Below are 19,344 nucleotides of genomic sequence, written 5' to 3' on the forward strand. Positions count from 1 at the left end.
ACTGTCATGATCCCCACTTCACAGAGCGAGCAAACCTGAGGTTCGACAAACATCATGAACTGATCTGAGCTGGCCCCAGAGGGGCGCGCTGCAGGCATGGTGATCCCACAGTAGGTATCGAAAGAGAAGATTTGAACCTGAGCTCTTTTCTAGGTGAGCGCCTCGCCCAGCCCGCCTCTCCAGGGCACCTTTTTGTCTATGCAGCTTCTAAGCCTGCCATTAGTGCTGTTGAATGAAGCCACTGGCTCGGAGGACCGGGGTTGGAATCCCACAGGTGCCTGCGTGGCTTGGGGGCAATCGATTAACCCTCTCTGCTGCCTCAGTTTTCCCCATCTGTCAAACGAGGGTGGCTGGATGGTCCTAAGCGGACTTCCGCGAGGGTGATGACGCGGCAGCTCCTCCGGGACAGGCGGTTGCCCCCTTCTCCCCAGTTTTGGGGATCCAGGCCGGAGTCAGGGTGGAGACAAGGACCCCGCGTTGGTTCCTGGTTCCTGGTTCCCGGACCCGCCCCGGCCTTGCCCCCGCCTCCTGCCCAGGGCTGTCTGGGCTGGAGGGCGGAGTCCCCGGGCAGCCCCCTGAGAGAGCGCGGGCCGGGCCGTGGGCACATCGCCCTCTGGTGAAGCCACTTACTGTGTGCGGACAGCGGCAGTCCCCAGCCCTCTCTTCTCAGCCATGGAGGCCGAGCCCGCGCTGTACCCCGTGGCTGGAGCCTCCGGCTTCTCCGCGGACGAGCCCGGAGCTGCGCTTCCCGACGGGGTCCTTCCGGACGGGCCGAGGTACTGGGGGCAGCCTGTGCCCAAGCGGGGGTCCCAGCCGTGGGAGGAGAGGAGAAGTGCCGGGGGCTGGGAATAGAGCGCTGCCTTGCGGGGCTCGGGGCCGCTCCATCTCTCCTGCTGACCGCTTGGGTCACTTGGGGCGAGCCCCGTCCCCTGGCTGGGCTTCAGCTTCCCCGTCTGTAAATGGAAGGGTGGGCTTCAGTTCTCTTCCTGATCTATAGCTTTTGCTCGGGGCACCTGGCGGCCGTGATGGAGAGGGGCACTGGGCAGGAGGAAGGGGAAGCCTCCCTCGACCATCTTGGGGAGCCCCAACTAAGGTCCTGGAGTCTGTCCTGGGCTAGGTGGAGGCAGGGAGCTGGGAGGATGCTCCCTGTAGGGTGGCCTCAGCTTTGGGTACCGCATTCCCAAGAGACTCCTAGGGACTCGCCCCTCCTCTCCAGGGCTGGGGCCAGGGGAGGTGGAGGGAGTCTTCGTCCCTGATCAGGTCCTTTGCGTTGGTGCCCTCCAGCTGGACGAGTTTGTGGGGGCCTATCCGGACTACAATGAAGAGGAAGAGGAGCGCAGATACTATCGGAGAATGAGGACTGGGCGTTGATCAAGAACGTGGTGATCGCTAGCATTGGGGGGATGCTCACCTACAGTGTGTACTTGGGTAAGAGGGGACCCTTGTCCTCCCTCACACTTCTCCACCCCTTCTTTCTTCAGCCAAGGCCCAGAGGCTAGCTCTGGAGTCAGCGCACCTACTCCCCTACTCAATACTTGAGTGATTTTGGACCCGTCCTGGGCCCTGTTTCCTCATTGTCTCTCTAACTGAACGGGAGAGCTGGGGAAGATTTGGCAGTAAAGGTTTGATTTGTATACCTATTTTATGTACCTACATACCCAGGGCCATGAAAAAATGTCTCTGTCAAAATGGGGTCCCCAGTGGAAGAAGTTTAAGAAGTCCTGGACTATATGACCCCTCAGGTTCCTTCTGCCTCTAACAGTGGGTCTGTAAGAGTGGGGCCCACTCTCCCTGACTCACCTCCTTTTCTCCCTATGACCTGGGCCCCAGAGGTGTGTCCTTGATAAAGAGGGGTCCAGCCTTCCTTATTCCCTTCTTCTCCTTTTCTTAGTCTGGGTCTGACTCCAGAAATCTACCAGGTCAATCTCTCTGTCAGAGATCCAGCCCCACCGGCTGCAGCCAGAGTGGAGACTGAGTGGGGGCAGAACTCATCCCTCAAGCTCCTGAAGGAATCATTTGTCTCCCTGCTCCTCCACCTGGCAGAAGGCTCTGCACTCATTCATTCATCATTCATTCATTCATTCATTCATTCATTCAATCATTCATTCATTCATTCATCCATCCATTCATCCATCCATCCATGAATCCATGAATCCATCCATCCATCCATCCATCCATGAATCCATCCATCCATCCATCCATCCATGAATCCATCCATCCATCCATCCATCCATCCATCCATCCATCCATCATTCCATCCATCCATCATCCAATCCATCCACTCCATCCATCTAGTTCATTCATTCATTTATTCATTCTCTCATGAATATTTAAGTGTTTACACTGCTCACTTTGAGGTGCTGGAGATGCTTAATAAGTGCTGGTTGAGTGACTGGCTAACAGACTTGTCTCCTGGACTGGCCTCACTCCAAGCCTGGGGTGCCAGTAAGTCACCCCCTTGTCCCAGTGGGTCCCAGTGGAAAGTGATGGCATTGTGAGGGGAGGAGGGCAGGGCTTGGTCAGTGAGGATGTCCAGTCTCTGGGTCACACACAACTCAGACAAGAGGAAGGTCAGGGCAGTAAGCTCCCTGGATCCCCTCGGCTCTTTCCATTGCCTTCACCCTGTCTGCTAAGGCAGCAGCTTTGAAAAACTCCCCTTCCCCAGGTTCTGGGTCCAAGGACTGGGACCACATGGAGGGTTTGGGACTTTGGTGCCATCGCCTGCCGCCTTGTGCAAGCTGCCCTCCTCAGCTCTGGAGCTGCTCCAATAGGTAGTCTGGGGGTGTCCTTTGGGGAAGAAGTCCATGTCTTGGAAGTCAGGAGATCTGGATTTCAGCCCAGCCCCAACATTTACTACCTGGGTGACCTTGGACAAGTCAATTAACCTTTTCTAAGTTTCTGTTTCTTCCACTGGCCAATGGGATTGGCTACACCTACTCAGCCTCCCTCATGGCGGGTTCTGGCAAGTGCCCAATGAGGGCAGACTTTGCAATCCGTAAAAAGCACGATATTATTAGAATTGAGACTGCAGCTGGTCAGACTGGGCAGACTCTAGAGGTGGGAAAAAAAGGCGTGGGTGAGTCTTCTACTGCAGCTGGGGCAGAGCAAGCTATTTCTCCTGGACTTCTCCTAAGCAGATTGAGGAAGCAGGTACTGGGTAGTCAGTGGTTGACCCTGACCTAGATAGGTCTGGAATGCAGCTCAGAGTCCCAGTTCCTCTTCCACTTCCTCTCCCCTAACAGCTGCAGGAGGTGGGGCTGCTGTGGGCAGGGTGCTAGAGGCCTCCTCTCCCCCTTCCCCTGGCCCCTGGGGTTGATTATGGCCATCTTGGGTGTGGGTCTGCCTGGACCAACGCCCCTTGGCTGGGAGCCCAGGATCCCAGAAGTATTCACTCAGACACTTAGATCAGAGTTGGGAGGGGCCTCTGAATCTAGAATGTCTGAGAAGAGAAGAACCTTGGGACAGAGAACAATGTCAGAGCTGGAAGAGATCTCAGAACCTAGAAGGCCTTAGAACATAGAACAGAATGTCAGTGCTGGGAGAGACCTTAGAGCATAGAATATCAGAGCTGGGAGAGACTTTAGAACATAGAAATATAAGACTAGTGAGGGAGCTTAGAAACTAGAACATGGAATATCAAGGCTGAGAGGAACCTTAGAACATGGAATGTGAGAGGTGAGAGGGACCTTAGAACATTGAATGTCAGATCTGGGAAGGATTTAAGAGAAAATAGGGTTTAGTCTCCTCATTTTTGCTGGATGAGAAAAGGGAAAGGACCTGTCCAAGGTTCTAGAGTGACCTGGGCATGGTCCCCGGGCCTGAGCTCTTTTGGCCCCCACTGCCTCCCTCTTTCTGTGGCCTATAGTAATTTTTGTATGTTATTGTGGCCAGGGCCCAGCGTGTGGTAGGGGAGTGATCTAGTCTTTCTCCAGAACACTTCTTGCCCCCCCAGGGGGCAGTGGGCCCCCCAATGGCAAAGAGGTGCTGTGTTCTGCCCCCTAGCCCATAGACCACTTCTAGCACCTGGGTCCTGGCTCTGAGGGCAAGGTCCCCCACCTTCCTCCCCACCCAGCCCTTTTCCCATTCTGGTCTCCTTGGGGTTGACCAGGCGTGGGGTGACCGACTGAGCCCAGGCCTGACCCCAGCCCCCTAATCACCCAGGCCTCCTACAGATGCAAATGATCCTCCACTATGACGAGTACCTACCGAGAGGTGAAATACGGCAGCCATGGGCCTCCCCAACATCGACAGCAAGACTGCTGATGGGCATCAACGTGACCCCTGTGGTGGCCCTGCTCTACACACCGGTGCTCATCAGGTGGGTGGCCTCTGACCTGTGCTGGCCCCAGAGGCCTGCCTGTTGGAGCCCCCCTCCACATGAAGCCTTTCTGGGCCTCCTTCCCAACCCCTCCTGTCGGTAACACTCCTTTTGTCACCCCTCGGGGTGAGTAGAATGCACCTCAGGGCTGGCATCGCCTCATTCCCTGCCTTGTCTCCTAGCATGGTTGGTGCTTCAAAATGCTTATGGAAGTTGAACCAAATATACCACCGGAGGCACAACATGAACCTTCAGGGACAACCTCCTTACTTACCTTTTGGGGAAAATGAGGCCCAGAGAAGGGAACGGACTTGCTTAAGGTCACACAGTGAGTTAGAAGCGCAGGACTAGAATCCAGACCCAGTGCTAAAGCAGAGGCTGGCTTTTGGCTGCCCTCCCTCCTCCCTACTGTCTCTCCTGGAGCTGAAGGTCTTGAGGTTCACAGACCCATAGGACCCCAGACCGAGAGCTAGAGGCACCTCTCCGTTTCACAGATGAGCAAACTGAGGTGAAAAAAAGGTTTAAGCGGGTCTCAACCAAGGTCACACAGACCATAAGAGTCAGAGGCAGGATTTTGAATCCAGGTCCACAGCCCCAGAGGCAATGGCAGACAAGGCTAGTGATTCAGAGATTTGGGGGTTGAAGGCAGGGCTGCTGGCAAGTCGGGGACCAACTCAGGAGGTGTCCCAGGCTGGAGGGGCTGCCTTAGCACCAGAGGTGTTAGGGCAGATAGGCTGGACGGCCACTGCCAGATCTGGGTTGGACTTGGTGCCAGCCCCGAGGGTCTGGGCTTCTACCAGGGCTGTAAGACAATTGACTCAGCAAGCTTCTGCCCCCTGCAGGTTTTTTGGTACCAAGTGGATGATGTTCTTGGCTGTGGGCATCTATGCCCTCTTTGTTTCCACCAACTACTGGGAGCGCTATTACACATTGGTGCCCTCCTCGGTTGCCTTGGGCGTGGCCATCGTGCCCCTGTGGGCCTCCATGGGCAACTACATCACCCGGTTGAGCAGGGCCAGCTGGGCAGGGGTGCTTGAGGGGGAAGGGGAGGCATGTGTATATTAGTGGCCATGTGGTCCCCTTTGCCTCACCTGGCCAGGGCAGGGTGTGTCGTGTGTGAGGGTCAGAGTGGGCACTGCTCAGAGAGCCTGGAGGACTGGGCTCTTGTCCCCTGGCTCAAAAGGACAACATAGGCAAGTTCCAGTTTTTTCTCACCTGATAATAGGCATCTAACTTGGTTCAGTTCAGCCTCGTTCTGGGGACTGGCAGGGGCAGAGTTTACAGGCTAGAAGGGAGATCAGATAACAGCACAGATAATGCTGATATTTTGCCATTACATGGCAAGTGTACTAGAGACATGCCCCACCCAGTGCTGCTGATGTGAGCTGAGGGACGAGGCTTTGTGGATCTGCAGGTCAGGAGAGGCTTCCTGGAAGAGCTGACATTTGAAGTAGGTTTGCAGGCATGGCTGGGGCCTTTGCAAAGGCTGCCTCCTGTGGGTGCAATGCCTCCCCTCCTTCCCTCTGCCCTGTCAGTCCTTAACAGTGTAGTGCACAGCCAGCGTACCTCCTGTCACAGGAGACCTTTTTTGACGCCCCCCCCTTTCCCCAAGTTGGTAATGTATTAGTTTGCAAGAAATAGTAAATACAATAATAATCAACTTCTCTGTTCATGCTTGTGTCCCACATAAGAAAATGTGAGAGTGGAGATGGGTGGGGTGGATTGGTTTCCCCCTATGTGTTGAATTAAAACTGAATGAAATCACATGGGCAGCTAGGTGGCGCAGTGGATAGAGAACTGGCCCAGGAGTCAGGAGGACCCTGAGTTCAAATCCGGCCTCGGACACTTAACACTTACTAGCTGTGTGACCCTGGGCAAGTCCACTTAAACCCAATTGCCCTCACTAAAAAAAAAAAAAAATCAACAGGAAGGGGGCATCTGAGCATAGAAGTCAGCATGGGCATGGGTACAGAGTGAGGGAATGTCTGGATGTGTCAGAAATGAGATGCCCAGTTTGGTGGGGATTTTGAGCATGCTTGCAGGAAGTGGCAGGAGATGGAGGGGAAGCCCCAGGGTGGCTGGGGACCAGCTAGCTGGACAGCTCCCAGAACAGATCGCCTCAGTGCTGATGCTCCATGTGCTCTGGCAGGATGTCGCAGAAATACTACGAGTCTGTAAACTACAAGGAGGAGCATGTGCAGGAGCAGAGGCGGCCCCCACGGGGGGCCCACACCCCCTATCTTGTTGTCTTCCACCACCATCTTCTATAGCTTCTTCCATGTGAGCAATCGGAAAAAGACCCGGGGAATTTCTAGCCTGGGGCAGGTGCTTGGCTGGGGAGGGATCCCTGCTGTCCAGCGTCCCCATCTGGCCTAGCTCTGGGGGTGAGGGTTCTGTGTTTGGAGTCAGGAGAGACCAAGGCTCTGAGCCTGCTTCTGACGCAGCAGTGTGACTGAGCAAATCATCCCACCGCCTGAAGCCTCAGTTTCCTCCTCTGTAACACGGGAATAACACCTGAAACCCAACCCCCCAGATCGCAAGGAAAGCAGCACCTTTCCCCCTCTCCCCCTCCCCCTTGTGACATGAAGCAGCTTGAGGTGGGGGGGGGGCAGGGGCAGGATGGCCCAGTCTCACCCTATTGTGAGGAGCTACCACAGTGTGGTAGAGAGAGGCCTGGACTTGGAGTGAGAGGACCAGGTCTAGGATCCCAGCTCTACCTCTGTGACCTTGGGCAAGTGCCCTGACCTCTTTGGACCTCAGTTTTCTCCTCTGTAAAATGGGAAATTGTACTTGCTGACATCCAAGGTCCTTTCTAGCTCTCCGCTGAGGATGCTGTGATTTGCAGATGCCTCCAGCAGGCTGGTTGTGGGGCTCGGCCCCTTTGTGGGGGGTGGGCACGGCTCGGGATCAGGCAGCTGCCACCTCCAGCCCCTTCTCCCCCACATCTCCTCTCCTGCAGCTCAGTTTTGCCTGTGCCCAGGGGCCGATGATCTTCTTCCTCAACAGGTACTTGTATGATCGGAATCATACCCTCTATTCACGTGCAAAAACTGCGGTGAGTCTGAGAGAGACTCTGGGGCTTGGGGGGAAGGCGGCAGTGAGGGGGTGCCCAGCCTCGATCCAATTTCAACAGGTACCTATTAAGCACCTGCTAGATGCAAGCCTCTGAGGTTCTTCTGTTTCCCCTCAGTTTCCTCATCGCTAAAATGGGGATAATATAGCACTTTCCCTCTCAGGGTTGTCGTGAGGATCCAATGAGATAATGTTTGAAAAAAGCTTAGCACAGGGCCTGGCAACACAGGGCTTGGCACACAGAGCTGGCACACAGTAGGTGCTATAGATATGGAGCTACCATGATGCCGAAAGTATGCCAGGCACTGTGCCTGGTGCCGGGGAGGAGACAAAGACAGAGACAAGTGCTCGCCCCCAGAGTGCGTGTTGAGCCTGGGCAGAAGCACATGAGGACAGAAACGTAACAGTTTAAGAAAAAAACATGACCGTGATCATCTGCTACCAGATGTTCCATGGGCCAAGAAGAAAAGCGGGTTGTGGGGGAGGGGTTCAGTTACAGTTTCTGTTAAAAGTGAATGTAATTTTAACACCTAGCAACAAAATTGCCCCCTGGGGAGGGCCCTTCCAGCTTGTTCTTTTGTTTGCTTCTGTATTCTTCAGTGTTGTACTGATGCTCTTTTCTTTCTAGGTTCTGCTTTCTTTCCTTCTTTCTTTCTTTCTTTCTTTCCATCTATGACTTCCTAGTAACTTGCACTCCGCCACACTCCCTTACCACACACACACACACACACACACACACACACACACACACACACAGAAAGCCCCTCCTTTTAACAAATAAGTCCAGTCATACCAGAAACAAATCAACACACTGGCCAAATACATGGCAGTTTGAAGAGGGACAGCAGGCTGATAACTGGGCGGGATCTGGAAAAGGTCTCATGTGAGAAGCAGCCCCTGAGCTGCCCCTTAAAGGACACTAGAGAGTCTGGGAGGGGGAGGGGAGGACAGGGGCATTCTGGAGAACAGTCAAGTAGGTGGGTTTGGCTGGCATCTACTTTGGGACTTTGCAGATGGGGTCAGGCTGGCAATGGGTGATGTGGGATAGAACTCAGGAGAGAGGTTAGGGCTGGATATATGGCTCCGGCAGTCATTTGCATAGAGGTGATAATTGAATCCACGGCAGCTGATGAGATCACCAAGATAGTGTCATGTAGTGGGAGGAAGAGGAAGAGGGCCTGGGAAACTCTGGGGGAAACATGAGCAGAGGAGATGGAAATGGGAGGTGACCAGACAGAAAGACACTGACAAGGCCAGTTACCTAATTGCCTGAGGCTGGTTGTGAAATATGTGCCATGACACAGTCAGTGGACTGATGAATGGAGAGTCATGGGACCTGAGTTTGAATCTCAGCTCATACTTATGTGACCCAGGCAAGGACCTTCTTTCACCTCTGAGGTCCTTCCCTCTGACGCTTGTGCTTCTAAGCGAACACACTGGGGAAGACTGGGGTGGCCAGGGAAGAATTCCTGGATAAAGTGGGCCTTGAAGGACAGCTTGGGTTTGGGGGGGAGGGAATGATTATCCCCCAGCGTTGCTCTCTTTAGGGAGATTCGGGACCAGCCCCAAAGCCTCTGTTTGTCCTGGTCCATGAAGGGCAGAGCCTTAGTGGAATCGAGGTTGGGGCTCCGTGGGTGTCTCAGCAGCACTTTCTACGGGGGTCCCAATTGCTGAGCCCCGAGGGCCGTGTGCTCCAGGCTGGGATCTCGGACTGGGTAGGGTCCTCCCACTGTCCTTAAGAACAACATCACCTGTCTGTGAGATGGCTCACAGAGGTTAAAGGTTCAACAATTGGGACCAGGGCCAGGTGCTTGGCCCTAGGATCAGCATGGGCTTGAGTTAGGGTGAGAAGCTCAGCCTCCAGCCTAGGTCCTTTGGTCAATCTTTGGATGAGAATTAAGCTAAGCGATGTCCAGTGGGAGACAGAGCCGGTGGCCTGGCCTCTGAACACTCAGATCCTAACAGCAGCCGTGGACCGTGAACGTGACCGTGGTAGAGCTGGGGTGGCTTCATTTCTGCCACTGCTTCTGTCCCATCTCACGGTGACCTTGTGTCCTCTTCTGTCCCCCAGGCACCAACAGCCAAGGGATCCTTGTTGGCTTCACAAGACTGTGCTCCAGAAACTGCCCCCACAGCCAAAACCTCATTGTGGTTGAGAGCGTGCTCATGGCGGTGGCTTTATGGCATGCTTCTGGTAGGGATTCCTTTGGCCCTGGCAAAGCATCTGTCCTCCCTGTGAAAGCTGGAGAAGAAGGGGGGACTGTGGCAGGATACAGGGCAGGAAGGACTATGGGGGATGGAGGACAGGGAGACTTGTGGGAGGGGGATCCCTGGTCCATACAGAAAGGTGGCCCCCATGGACAGCACAAGCTGACCTACTTGGAAGCCCCAAAGGAGCATGGAGCAAATCCCTGAGTGCCTTCTGTGTGCAGTGCTGTGCTGTTCTGTGGGAACTCCAAATCAGACATGGGACACTCCCCTTGGGGAGCTCATAGGGTGGGGACATAAGTCTCCTTTGGAAGTTACTTACGAGGACAAGCTTGGGAGAAGTGCCTGTGGGTGGCACAGATCATCAGGGCTCTGGGCCCCTGAAGTGCCAGGTTTACCTTGGTGCTAAGAAAGATCTCCAGGTGGGTCTGGTTAGCCTATAGGCCTGGTGGGCTGTAGGAATGGGTAGCGATTAGGACTAAATAGGTATCTGAACATCCCTAGATTTCAACCTAGATCCTGAGATTTGAACTCAGAGCCTCAGCATTAGAGGACTCCCTGGATCTGCACCTGGCCTTCCTCCCTATGATTCTTGTGACCTATGGGCCAAGTCCTTAACCAGAGCACAATAACAATAATATGAGCTGACATTTAAAATATACTTATTCTCTTCACGACCATGTTATCTCTCCCTCCTTTCCTGAACATTAGAAAGAAAGGAAACCCTCACAACAAATATCGCCCGAACCAGTAAGAACCCATTCCACATTGGCCATGTACCCAAATGCATGGCTCAAGTCTTTGTTTTCAGTCCCACTGGGCAGTAGGTGGGTGGCACCATTTCATCTTCAGCCCCACTAGAATCATAACTTATCATTGCATTGAACAGAGATTCAGAGCCTATCACAGTCGTTTTTTTTTTTTTCTGTATAATGTTGTTGCTGTATAAATTGTTCTCCAAGCTATGCTCAATTCACTCCCACATCATTTCACAGAGGTCTGTTGCCCAGTTCCCTCTAAAACTATCCATTTCATCATTTTCTTATGGACACAAAAATATTCCATTGCATTCAGGGGCTGTCATTTGTTTGGCTACTCACCAATAGAAGGCCATCCCCTCTAGAGTCCAATTTTTGACTATAAATAATTTTGTACATTTTGTACATCTGGATCCTTTTCCTCTTTCTTGTTTCTTTCAGATATTGCTGTTATAGCTAGCCAACATTTCTATAATGCTTTTGTTTATTTTTGAAAGTTTTGAGTTCCAAATTCTAGTCCTCTCTCATTCCCTCCTCCCTCCCCTCCCCCCTCCCTGAGGTGCGTGAGCAATCAGATATAGGGTTATACAGGTGTCTAATTATGTTTTCAGGTTAGCAAAGCACATTGTCCAGGGAACCCTGACAACAGCTCTATAAAGTAGTGTACTTATTCCCGTTTTTACATAGGGAGGTAAAAGAGGTTGAGATAACTTACATGGGCATGAGACAAGATAGAAACCAGGGCCTCCTGAACCAATCCAGTGTTCTATCCACTCTGTCATTCTGAGCCCTTAGTTTTCACTGCTATACCTTGAAAGAATTGAGCTAGAAAACCTTTTATGGTCTATTCTAGTTCTAAATTTATAATGTGTGCTCCATACAAGGCAGACAGTGTGGCATATGTAGAGTAGGTATTAGAGAGGCAGATGACATAGTGATTGAGGCAGGAAGGTCAGGGTTTGTGGAATGTCCATTTTTTCTTGATGACTGCACTTGGGTTTACAAGAGAAGTTATTTTGAGGTTGTAGCTTGAGCATCTTTGCTTTTTGGAATATGTGATTTCATTCTCTTCTGTGCTTTTCATGAATGTCAAATAATCCCTGTGTTGTTTGTTTTCAAAAGTCTTTCTCTTGACGGCTTTGCAGAATTTATTGTTTGTTATAAAATCGTTTCCAACTTAACCATTACTTGCAGTGACATTTAAAGTGCATTTTTTTTTCTGGTACTCATTTGTGGATTCTCTTGATCTGTGTTTTGTATCCTTTATTCAGAAGTTCTGGATAGTTGTCTTGTGCTATTTCCTGAAGGATGGTGTTTAAGTCCTTAGTTTGTTGCGCCATTCAAGAAGACCCCTGGTCCTTATGTTAACTCTTTGTTTACCCCTTAAATTAACTCTTTACATTCTGTCAGCATATTTCAATTATAGAAAATTAATATATTCTTTTAACTTTTATTTCCTTCTGCCAAATTTTCTTCTGCTAAAGTATTTTTGTGTTCCAAATATATTATTTCCTTCTCCAAAACTTCTACTTCTTTGTAGAACTCCTCTATTACACATTCAATTTTTGGTATTCTGCTATTTTTTGTTTTTTAAATTCTACATTGAGAGCACTGATTTCTTCTGTTAAGAGTTCTCACTCTTTCTCTGTCTCTTTGTATCTCTCTCCATCATTCTATTTCTCTTTCTGTCTCTGTCTGTCTGTCTGTCTTGATCATTTCGGAGTTTCTTGCTGTTGCTATTCCATAACTCTGAGAGTGCTCAAGATTCTCTATTTTCAAGAAGTATATTGGCTTATTTTCCTTCATAGTATAATATTTGTTCAAAGTGCTTTTGTTTCTCTTTGAAGTTTGACTCATTCTTTCTTTATTTTATTTTTTTTATGATTCCAGCTGTTGGTTTCTCTTCTTGTGAGCTAGGTTTTCTCCCCTTTTGAGCTTTTGGATTTTCTGGCCACTTACCTTTGAGAATCCTCCTCATTCTTTGGCTCTTCTTGCTTCACAGGCCCCCAGGCTCCCCAGGCTGGATTGCTAGGCATCCTGAGCATAAAAGTCCACCAGGATGAGGTCCCTGACATGAGCCCCCTCTCCAGGCAGGCCTTCCCTTCCTTTCTAGGCTGTGGTTCTGAGACTTCCTTCCTGCCAGGACTCTCCTGCCCTCCCCCTCCTGCTCACTGTGCCAAAGCGAATCAGGGGCTCCTGTCTCTAGTGGGATCAGAGACTGGCCCTGAAAGTCACTGACAGTCACGGATATGTCCAGAACTGAGTCAGCCTTTGAGCTTCCATAAGCTAACATTAGTGCGCTGGTGGGGGCAGGGATGCTGAGTAGAAGCTCTAACTAGCAAAGGTCTCTGGGCTCTGCTCATGTGTTGTTTCTGTCTTCTTAACTTGTGGCTTCGGCTGCAGTTGCTCTACATCGGGCAGGTCTTCAGAAAACCACTATTCCATCATATTAGTTCTTATGTGATCAGGAATCTAGGAAAATCTCCCTCTGGATCTGCCTCAGATCTTGGCTAGCTGTGTGATCATTAAACAGATCAACTGAACTCTCTATGCATCAGTTTCCTTATCTGTAAAACAGGGCTAATTAAGCATCTTGTCCTGACCTTGTAGAGCTGTTGTGAGGATCAAATGACATCATGTATGTAAAGTATTTTGGAAACCTTAGAACACAAAAATGTTACCTGTTGTTGTTATTTGGCCTCTAACACTGACCAGCTGTGTGGCCTAGGGCAAGTCACTCACTACCACTGAGATCCACCAAGTGGGGGTGAGTGCACTGGCCCAACCTCCCCTACAGGCTTGTCCCCCTAAAAGTCCTTTGCAGACTTCCAAGGGAAACAGAGCCAGGAGCTGTGATTACACCCCTAGATCCTGACCCTGTGTGGCTCTGCCTACCGGCCCATGGAGGAGATCGATCTTCGCAGCGTGGGCTGGGGAAAATCCTTCCAGCTCCCTTTCAAGCACATGCGTGACTACAGACTGCGCCACCTCTTCCCCCCTTCTTCATCTATAGCGGGTTTCGAGGTGCTCTTTGTCTGCACTGGCTTCACTCTGGTATGCTCTGGGCTTCCGGGATGCAGGGACCCCGTCTCCCTGGGTCAGGGGCCCCAGGGGCTCTGTCCCATATCATTCCAATATTCCAGCATGTTTGCAGCTGTATGTCTTGTGCTGAAAGAAGCCGGAGGCTCTGGGCCTGGTTCCTGGGAGGGAGGAATGGCTCTCGAGTTGAGGCCTCCATCCTTTCTCTCCCAGCCAGGGCATACGGTGTGTGCTCCATGGGGCTGGAGTATCTGGCTCCCATCCTTATGGCCTACGGCTTTGGTGCTGCCATCTTCTCCAGCCTCGGGCTCCTTCAGCTGTGGCTACCCCGACAGGTGCCCCTGGTGGCTGGGGCTACCGTGCACCTGATGCTCATCCTTGTCTTCTTTTTCTGGGCCCCCTCACCCGCAAGGCTCAGCCACAGCTGGGGTCTTCTATGTGGGTGGCCTTCGCTCTGGGGGACGGGCAGTGCCCTCAACAAGATTGCAATAAGTAGTAAGTACTGAGGGGACGGGGAATGGGGCGGGGGGGCACATCCCACCCTCCTGATCATTGTTGTTGTGAGTCATTTTTCAGTCGTGTCTGACTCTCTATGACCCCCATTTGGGATTCTGGGGCAAAGATACTGGAGCAATTCGCCATCTCCCTTCTCCAGCTCATTTTACAGATGAGGGAACTGAGGCAAGCAGAGTGAAGTGACTTGCCCAGGGTCACCCAGGTAGGAAGCTGAACTCTAGAAGATGAGTCTTCCAGGCCTGCCCCCCCCACCCCCAGGTGCCATCCTCTTAATAGCTCACCTTGAGATTGCAAAGCACTCTGTGTCTGTTATCCCATTTGATCCTCACAACAACTCCGTGAGGTAGGGGCTACCATTAGCACCCCTATTTGACAGATAGGGAAACTGAGGCTAAGAGAGGGTAAATCACTTCCTCAGGGTCACAAGCAGTTAGGAAATATTGGAGGCAGGATTTGGTACTCGGGTCTTCCTGACTCCAAGGCCAGTGTTTTATTATTATGCTCCCTAGGTGCCTAGAACATGTTTAGAGACCATGAAGAATTAAGCTACAGAACCAGACTTACGATGGGGCAGGGACCCTGCCTATGGATTGTGGGTGATCAGGTTCAATGTGGGACTGTATGGGGTTGGACCCCAGATCTAGGGTTTGAAGATGGGGTGTTTTAGGCCAGATCGGGGACCCCCACTTACCAACCCAGAAAGTCAGGGTCAGAGGTGGGACCCTGGGAGGCCTCATCAGGCCATGCCCTCTGCCCTCCACAGCCCTCTTGGGATTCTGTATGAAGATAAGGAACGGCAGGATTACATTTTTACCATTATCACTGGTTCCAGGCCCTTGCCATCTTTGCAGTCTACTAGGCTCCAAACCTGCCCATGAAGGTGAGACAGGGTGGTGTGTGTGTGCATGGAGCGGGGAGGTCAAGTGGGGCCCCCTGGTAATCACGGCGTTAATAGAACTACTCAGCTTTCTTACGCACCTTGTCTTTTTACAATTTTCATCATTTATTACAATCTTTTGTTCTATATCATTTTCACTTCCAAAGGCATCTGTATCCCCTTTTCTTCCCTATCCCCTTGTAACTTTTTTTTTTTTTTTTTTTGTGGGGCAATGAGGGTTAAGTGACTTGCTGAGGCTGGATTTGAACTTGGGTCCTCTGAATCCAGGGCTGGTGCTCTATCACTGCACCACCTAGGCCGCCCCCATTATTAAGCATTTTAAAGAAGGGGGATCATGGAGTCAGAGGACCTGGGTTTCAAATTCCAGCTCGGATGCTTCCCACCTGTGTAGCCTTGGTCAAGTCACTTCCCTTTCTCTGGGCCTCAGTTTCCTCATCTGTAAAATGAGGGGGTTGGACGCGACAGCCCTTTGCGGGCCCTAAAGTTCAGAGGGGGCAGGGATTGGCCACCCCATCCCCCCTTAAGTGTCAGAGGAAGCCCTTTGAACCCAGCACCCCTCTGGAGCCCAATAATGAGGAGAGGGAAGGAGAGAACAGGCTTATGCCGCTTGGTCGGCTGCCACTTGCTGAGCGCCGGCTTGTGAGGGATGTGGGGTCGTCTCCAGGTGTCCCTGGGAAGGCAGAACATACCACAGAAGAGCCTTCTGGGACAGCTGAGTGCTTGGTGAGGGTCGTGGACAGGAAGCGAAGGGAGAGGCTGAGAATGCCCCGCTGGGCAGCCTGTCCCTGACGTGTCAGTGTGCCTGACTTCTTGGAGGGGATGGCGTGGGAGCTGGTTCTGAGGGACAGGCAGCCAGGACCCTCCTAGCTAGGGAGACGGCTCTGAGGGAGGTAGGACTATATGAAGTACATGTGCATATGGGGATGAGGTGAGGACACTGAGGCCAACAGGGCTGGAGTCAGGGGCACAGCCAGTGCTGGGGGGGTGGGGTGGGAAGGGCAGCCCCTGAGCCACCCCCTCTTTCTCCCCCAGGCCAAGCTGGCCATCTTGCTGCTGACTATCTGTTGTCCGTGGTCTCCTACCTGTGGATGGAGTCCAAAGCTCAAGCAACGTGTAGTCTACCGCCTGCCCCGCATTCCTCGGGCCCCAGCACAAGGTGTGCGGCTACCGTTACCTGGAGATGACAACTCCGACGAGCCGGGCTCAGAAAATGAGCAGACTCAGCCCATAGCCGAGACGGCTCAGACAATGAGGATGGTGACAGGGAGCCTCCAAGAGCAGGGGCGCTGGGCCCCTGCCAGAAGGCGCTACCCTTATGAGCAGGCCCTGGATGGGGAAGACAGGGCCCTGGGCAGGAGTAGGTGTCAGCAGACTCTTCCTAAGCCTATGCTCCCTCTGCCCCCAGGCCCCTTGATGCCCCTTCCCCCCAGCCCCACCTCAGGCACCCAGAGCAGCATCACATTCCAGTGATTTAACCATTTTAGTTCTTGGCACACCTGAAGTAAGCCCTCTCCTCTCTGGACTCACTTGGCCCCATCTCTGAAATGGGCAGCCTCTCAGAGGAACCTGATAACCTGTCCAAGTTGTCAGCATCTCAGTGTGGTTTGGCAAAACCACACTAACCAGATCCCCAATTAACCAACAACCCAATTAACTGGAATTCATTTGGGGAAAGGGGGTCAGCACAAGGATGAAGAGACAAGCAGCCAGCTAGGAACTTCCAGGTCGTGGCCTGAGCTTGGTCCAAACTTGGGTCCAGCCTCATCCCTGGCGCATGATTGCTGATGTTCACGGCAACAGCCCTGAATGGAGCCCATTCTGACTTAGGCAGGAAAGGGCACCTGAGGCTCCTTGCATTGACATTGGGCTCATGGGGAGCTGGGGAAGCGGCCCCTCGTGACCCCAGAGCTTGGACTCCCCACAGCCTTCTCATCCTCGAGGTTAGTGTGAGTTCTCCCTCCCGTCCTGCTGCCTTTGGGATTCCCCTGGTGGAAAATGGGTCTCACCCATAGGGTCCGGTTATCTGCTTTTTAAGAATTGCTAATTTTTAAATCAGTGGCCTCCGTCTGAGGCCTCTATCTCCGGCTACCCGTGTGAGGCTAGGGGGGACCTGGAGGGGGAAGGGATATGGTCACTTGGTGTGAGCAGGGACACAGATCTGGGTGAAGATGGAGGGGCACTCGGGGGGCGTGCAGTCTGGGCAGTTCAGTGCCAAGAGGCAGTGTGGCCTAGGGACGAGGATGCAGGACAGAGCATCAAAAGTCCCCGCTCTGCCGGCTCTATGACCTTGGACAACCAACCGATCCATCCCATTTGTTAAGCCCCTACCACCTGCAAAAGACAGCCCCGGTCCTCGAGGAGCCACAATCTAAGGCAAAACCTCTCCCTTCCTGGCACCTGGATTCCCCGTCTGAACAACTGAGGGGGTTTGACTAGATGGCTAAAGGTCCCTTCAGGTCCCCAAATCTGGTGGTCCTTGGTGGGTGCAGAAATCAACAAATTGATTGCTGCCCCCTTGTGGCAGCCAGTAAGCATTGCGCTGCCGGGCCTTTTAGAAAAATCACAGCCCTCTCAGAGCTGGGGGCGGGGGGGGGGGGCGAAGGCGGGGTCAGGCCAATTTTTTCCGGAGCAGTTATCTCTTCCCCGGAGGTCCGCACCTTACCCACACCCCCATTCTCTCTCTCACCCCCCCAATCTGCTGGCAGAAGCTGGCAGAGCTGGCAGAAACTAATCGACTCTTGAGGAAGCCCAACCCCACTTTTCCGTGACATTTAACAAACATTTATTAAGTTTCTACAATGTGCAAAACACTCCCTAGGTGATCACGGGGAGACATAGATGAAAAGCAGCCCCTGACCTCAGGGAGCTTACCCTTCTAATGGAGAATACATGATGTAAATAGATTAAGGAAGTATAGAGTGAGACCACTAGAGAACAGGGCAGAAATGAAACATGCATGGCCCAAGGGAGGGTGGGCTTCTATTTGGGGGAAATGGGGGGAATCAGCGGATAGTGACTGAGACCATAAAAAAAGAGAAGAGCATGAATAAAACATTAAAATTACACAGAAGGAAACAGGGTCAGAAGAGGTGCAAAATCAGTGCAATTTGATTACTCTCTTGTTAAATTGAATATGTACTTAAAAACTCTAAAAACCAGAAACTGAAAATTTCATATATAATTCTCTTTTATGTTCTTTGTCTAGTCAAATGATTGTGTTTTCAATGATTGTAAATTTCAAAATAAAAACAGTTTCTTTAAAAAAGAGAGAGAGAATCAAGTTCAAGATGGGGTGAGGAGATAGTCAGAGGGCCAGTTTAAATGAGTCCCATGAATTATGTACTAAGGAACTGAAAGAGCTTTATGGATGTGGTTGTGAAACCGGACCCCAGTGGTCTTTGATGAGTCATGGAGAATTGTGAAAGGCGCCATAGGACTGGAGATGGGTTAGTTTTGAAAAGCTACAGCCTGGTAAGCTTGTAGTTTATCCTTGGCAAATTGCTGAAGCAGATACCAAGCGAGAGTATGGCTATGGGCCAAGTCTTGTATGAATCTAAGCTACCTTTTAATGACCACTAGCTCCATTCTTCTTCTTTCTTTCTTTCTTTCTTTTTTTTTTGGTGGGGCAATGAGGGTTAAGTGACTTGCCCAGGGTCACACAGCTAGTAAGTGTAATAGTGTCTGAGAGCAGATTTGAACTCAGGTCCTCCCTGAATCCAGGGCCAGTGCTCTATCCACTGTGCCACCTAGCTGCCCCCTGTATTTTCACTTTTTAACAAATTGTAATATTATTTCTAAGATATCTATCATCCTTCAGCTACATCTGCACATCTTATCTTCAAGGTCATTCTCTTTGACTTGTATAAAAATCATGTGTACTTTAAAAAAACAGCATTTGCTTCTTTCCTTCCAGATTTTCTTCACTTCATTATTTTTGGTTTCTAGGTCGGTTGTTCTCTCTGAGACTCTCCTTCTGTTCGAGGGATTCTCCATATATATTCATTTCTGCTTGTTCCGTTTTAGTTTCTGCATGGAGAGCTCTGATTTCTAGCTACATTCATCAACTAGTTTCTTCTTGTAGAATTTTTTTTCTCCTTTTGAAACTATTCTAGAATGTCTTAGTATTGTTTTATGACCATGAACCTGCAGATCCCTTATTTTCATTGGTAGTTTTGATGAATTTTCTTCATACTTGTTTCATAGCATTCTGGGTTCTCTCTGAGATTTATTCGTTCTTCTTTCTGTTTTATAAATCCTCTTCTTGGTTTATCTGTCATAAGGTAGGGTTTTTCTTCAGAATTTACTCTTTTGAACTTTGGACTTGAGCCATTTAATTCCGTACTCTTATCTCCAGCTTTCCCTTCTCAGTATTGACCATCTCTCCCTCCACTATTGCTGCATTAATATTCAAGGGTAAGCATTGCCACATATCTTTCAGCCTTCTTACACTGGAGGAAGTGGAACCCTGCCCTGATTAAAAGGAGCAGAAAAGACTGACATCCTGTTTCTTTTCCTTTATGTGCACAGCTTCATCT

At 51.1% G+C, this 19,344-nt stretch overlaps 1 protein-coding gene across 1 annotated transcript; it reads left to right on the forward strand.

The window, feature by feature from the left end:
* Positions 1-621: 621 nt before the first annotated feature.
* Positions 622-17,375, forward strand: UNC93B1 (unc-93 homolog B1, TLR signaling regulator). The gene is given in 22 exon segments (XM_043972054.1): positions 622-792; positions 1,285-1,365; positions 1,368-1,428; positions 4,162-4,199; positions 4,201-4,227; positions 4,229-4,255; positions 4,257-4,318; positions 5,161-5,322; positions 6,468-6,573; positions 6,575-6,598; positions 7,278-7,373; positions 8,938-9,105; positions 9,346-9,373; positions 9,462-9,584; positions 12,359-12,561; positions 13,225-13,414; positions 13,609-13,894; positions 14,675-14,724; positions 14,727-14,791; positions 15,842-15,952; positions 15,954-15,987; positions 15,990-17,375. Coding segments are annotated over 22 exon segments (2,352 nt in total). The 5' UTR covers positions 622-672; the 3' UTR covers positions 16,280-17,375.
* The last annotated feature ends 1,969 nt before the right edge of the window (positions 17,376-19,344 follow it).

This window comes from Dromiciops gliroides, chromosome 6 (genome assembly GCF_019393635.1).
Source record: "Dromiciops gliroides isolate mDroGli1 chromosome 6, mDroGli1.pri, whole genome shotgun sequence".
NCBI lineage: Eukaryota > Metazoa > Chordata > Mammalia > Microbiotheria > Microbiotheriidae > Dromiciops > Dromiciops gliroides.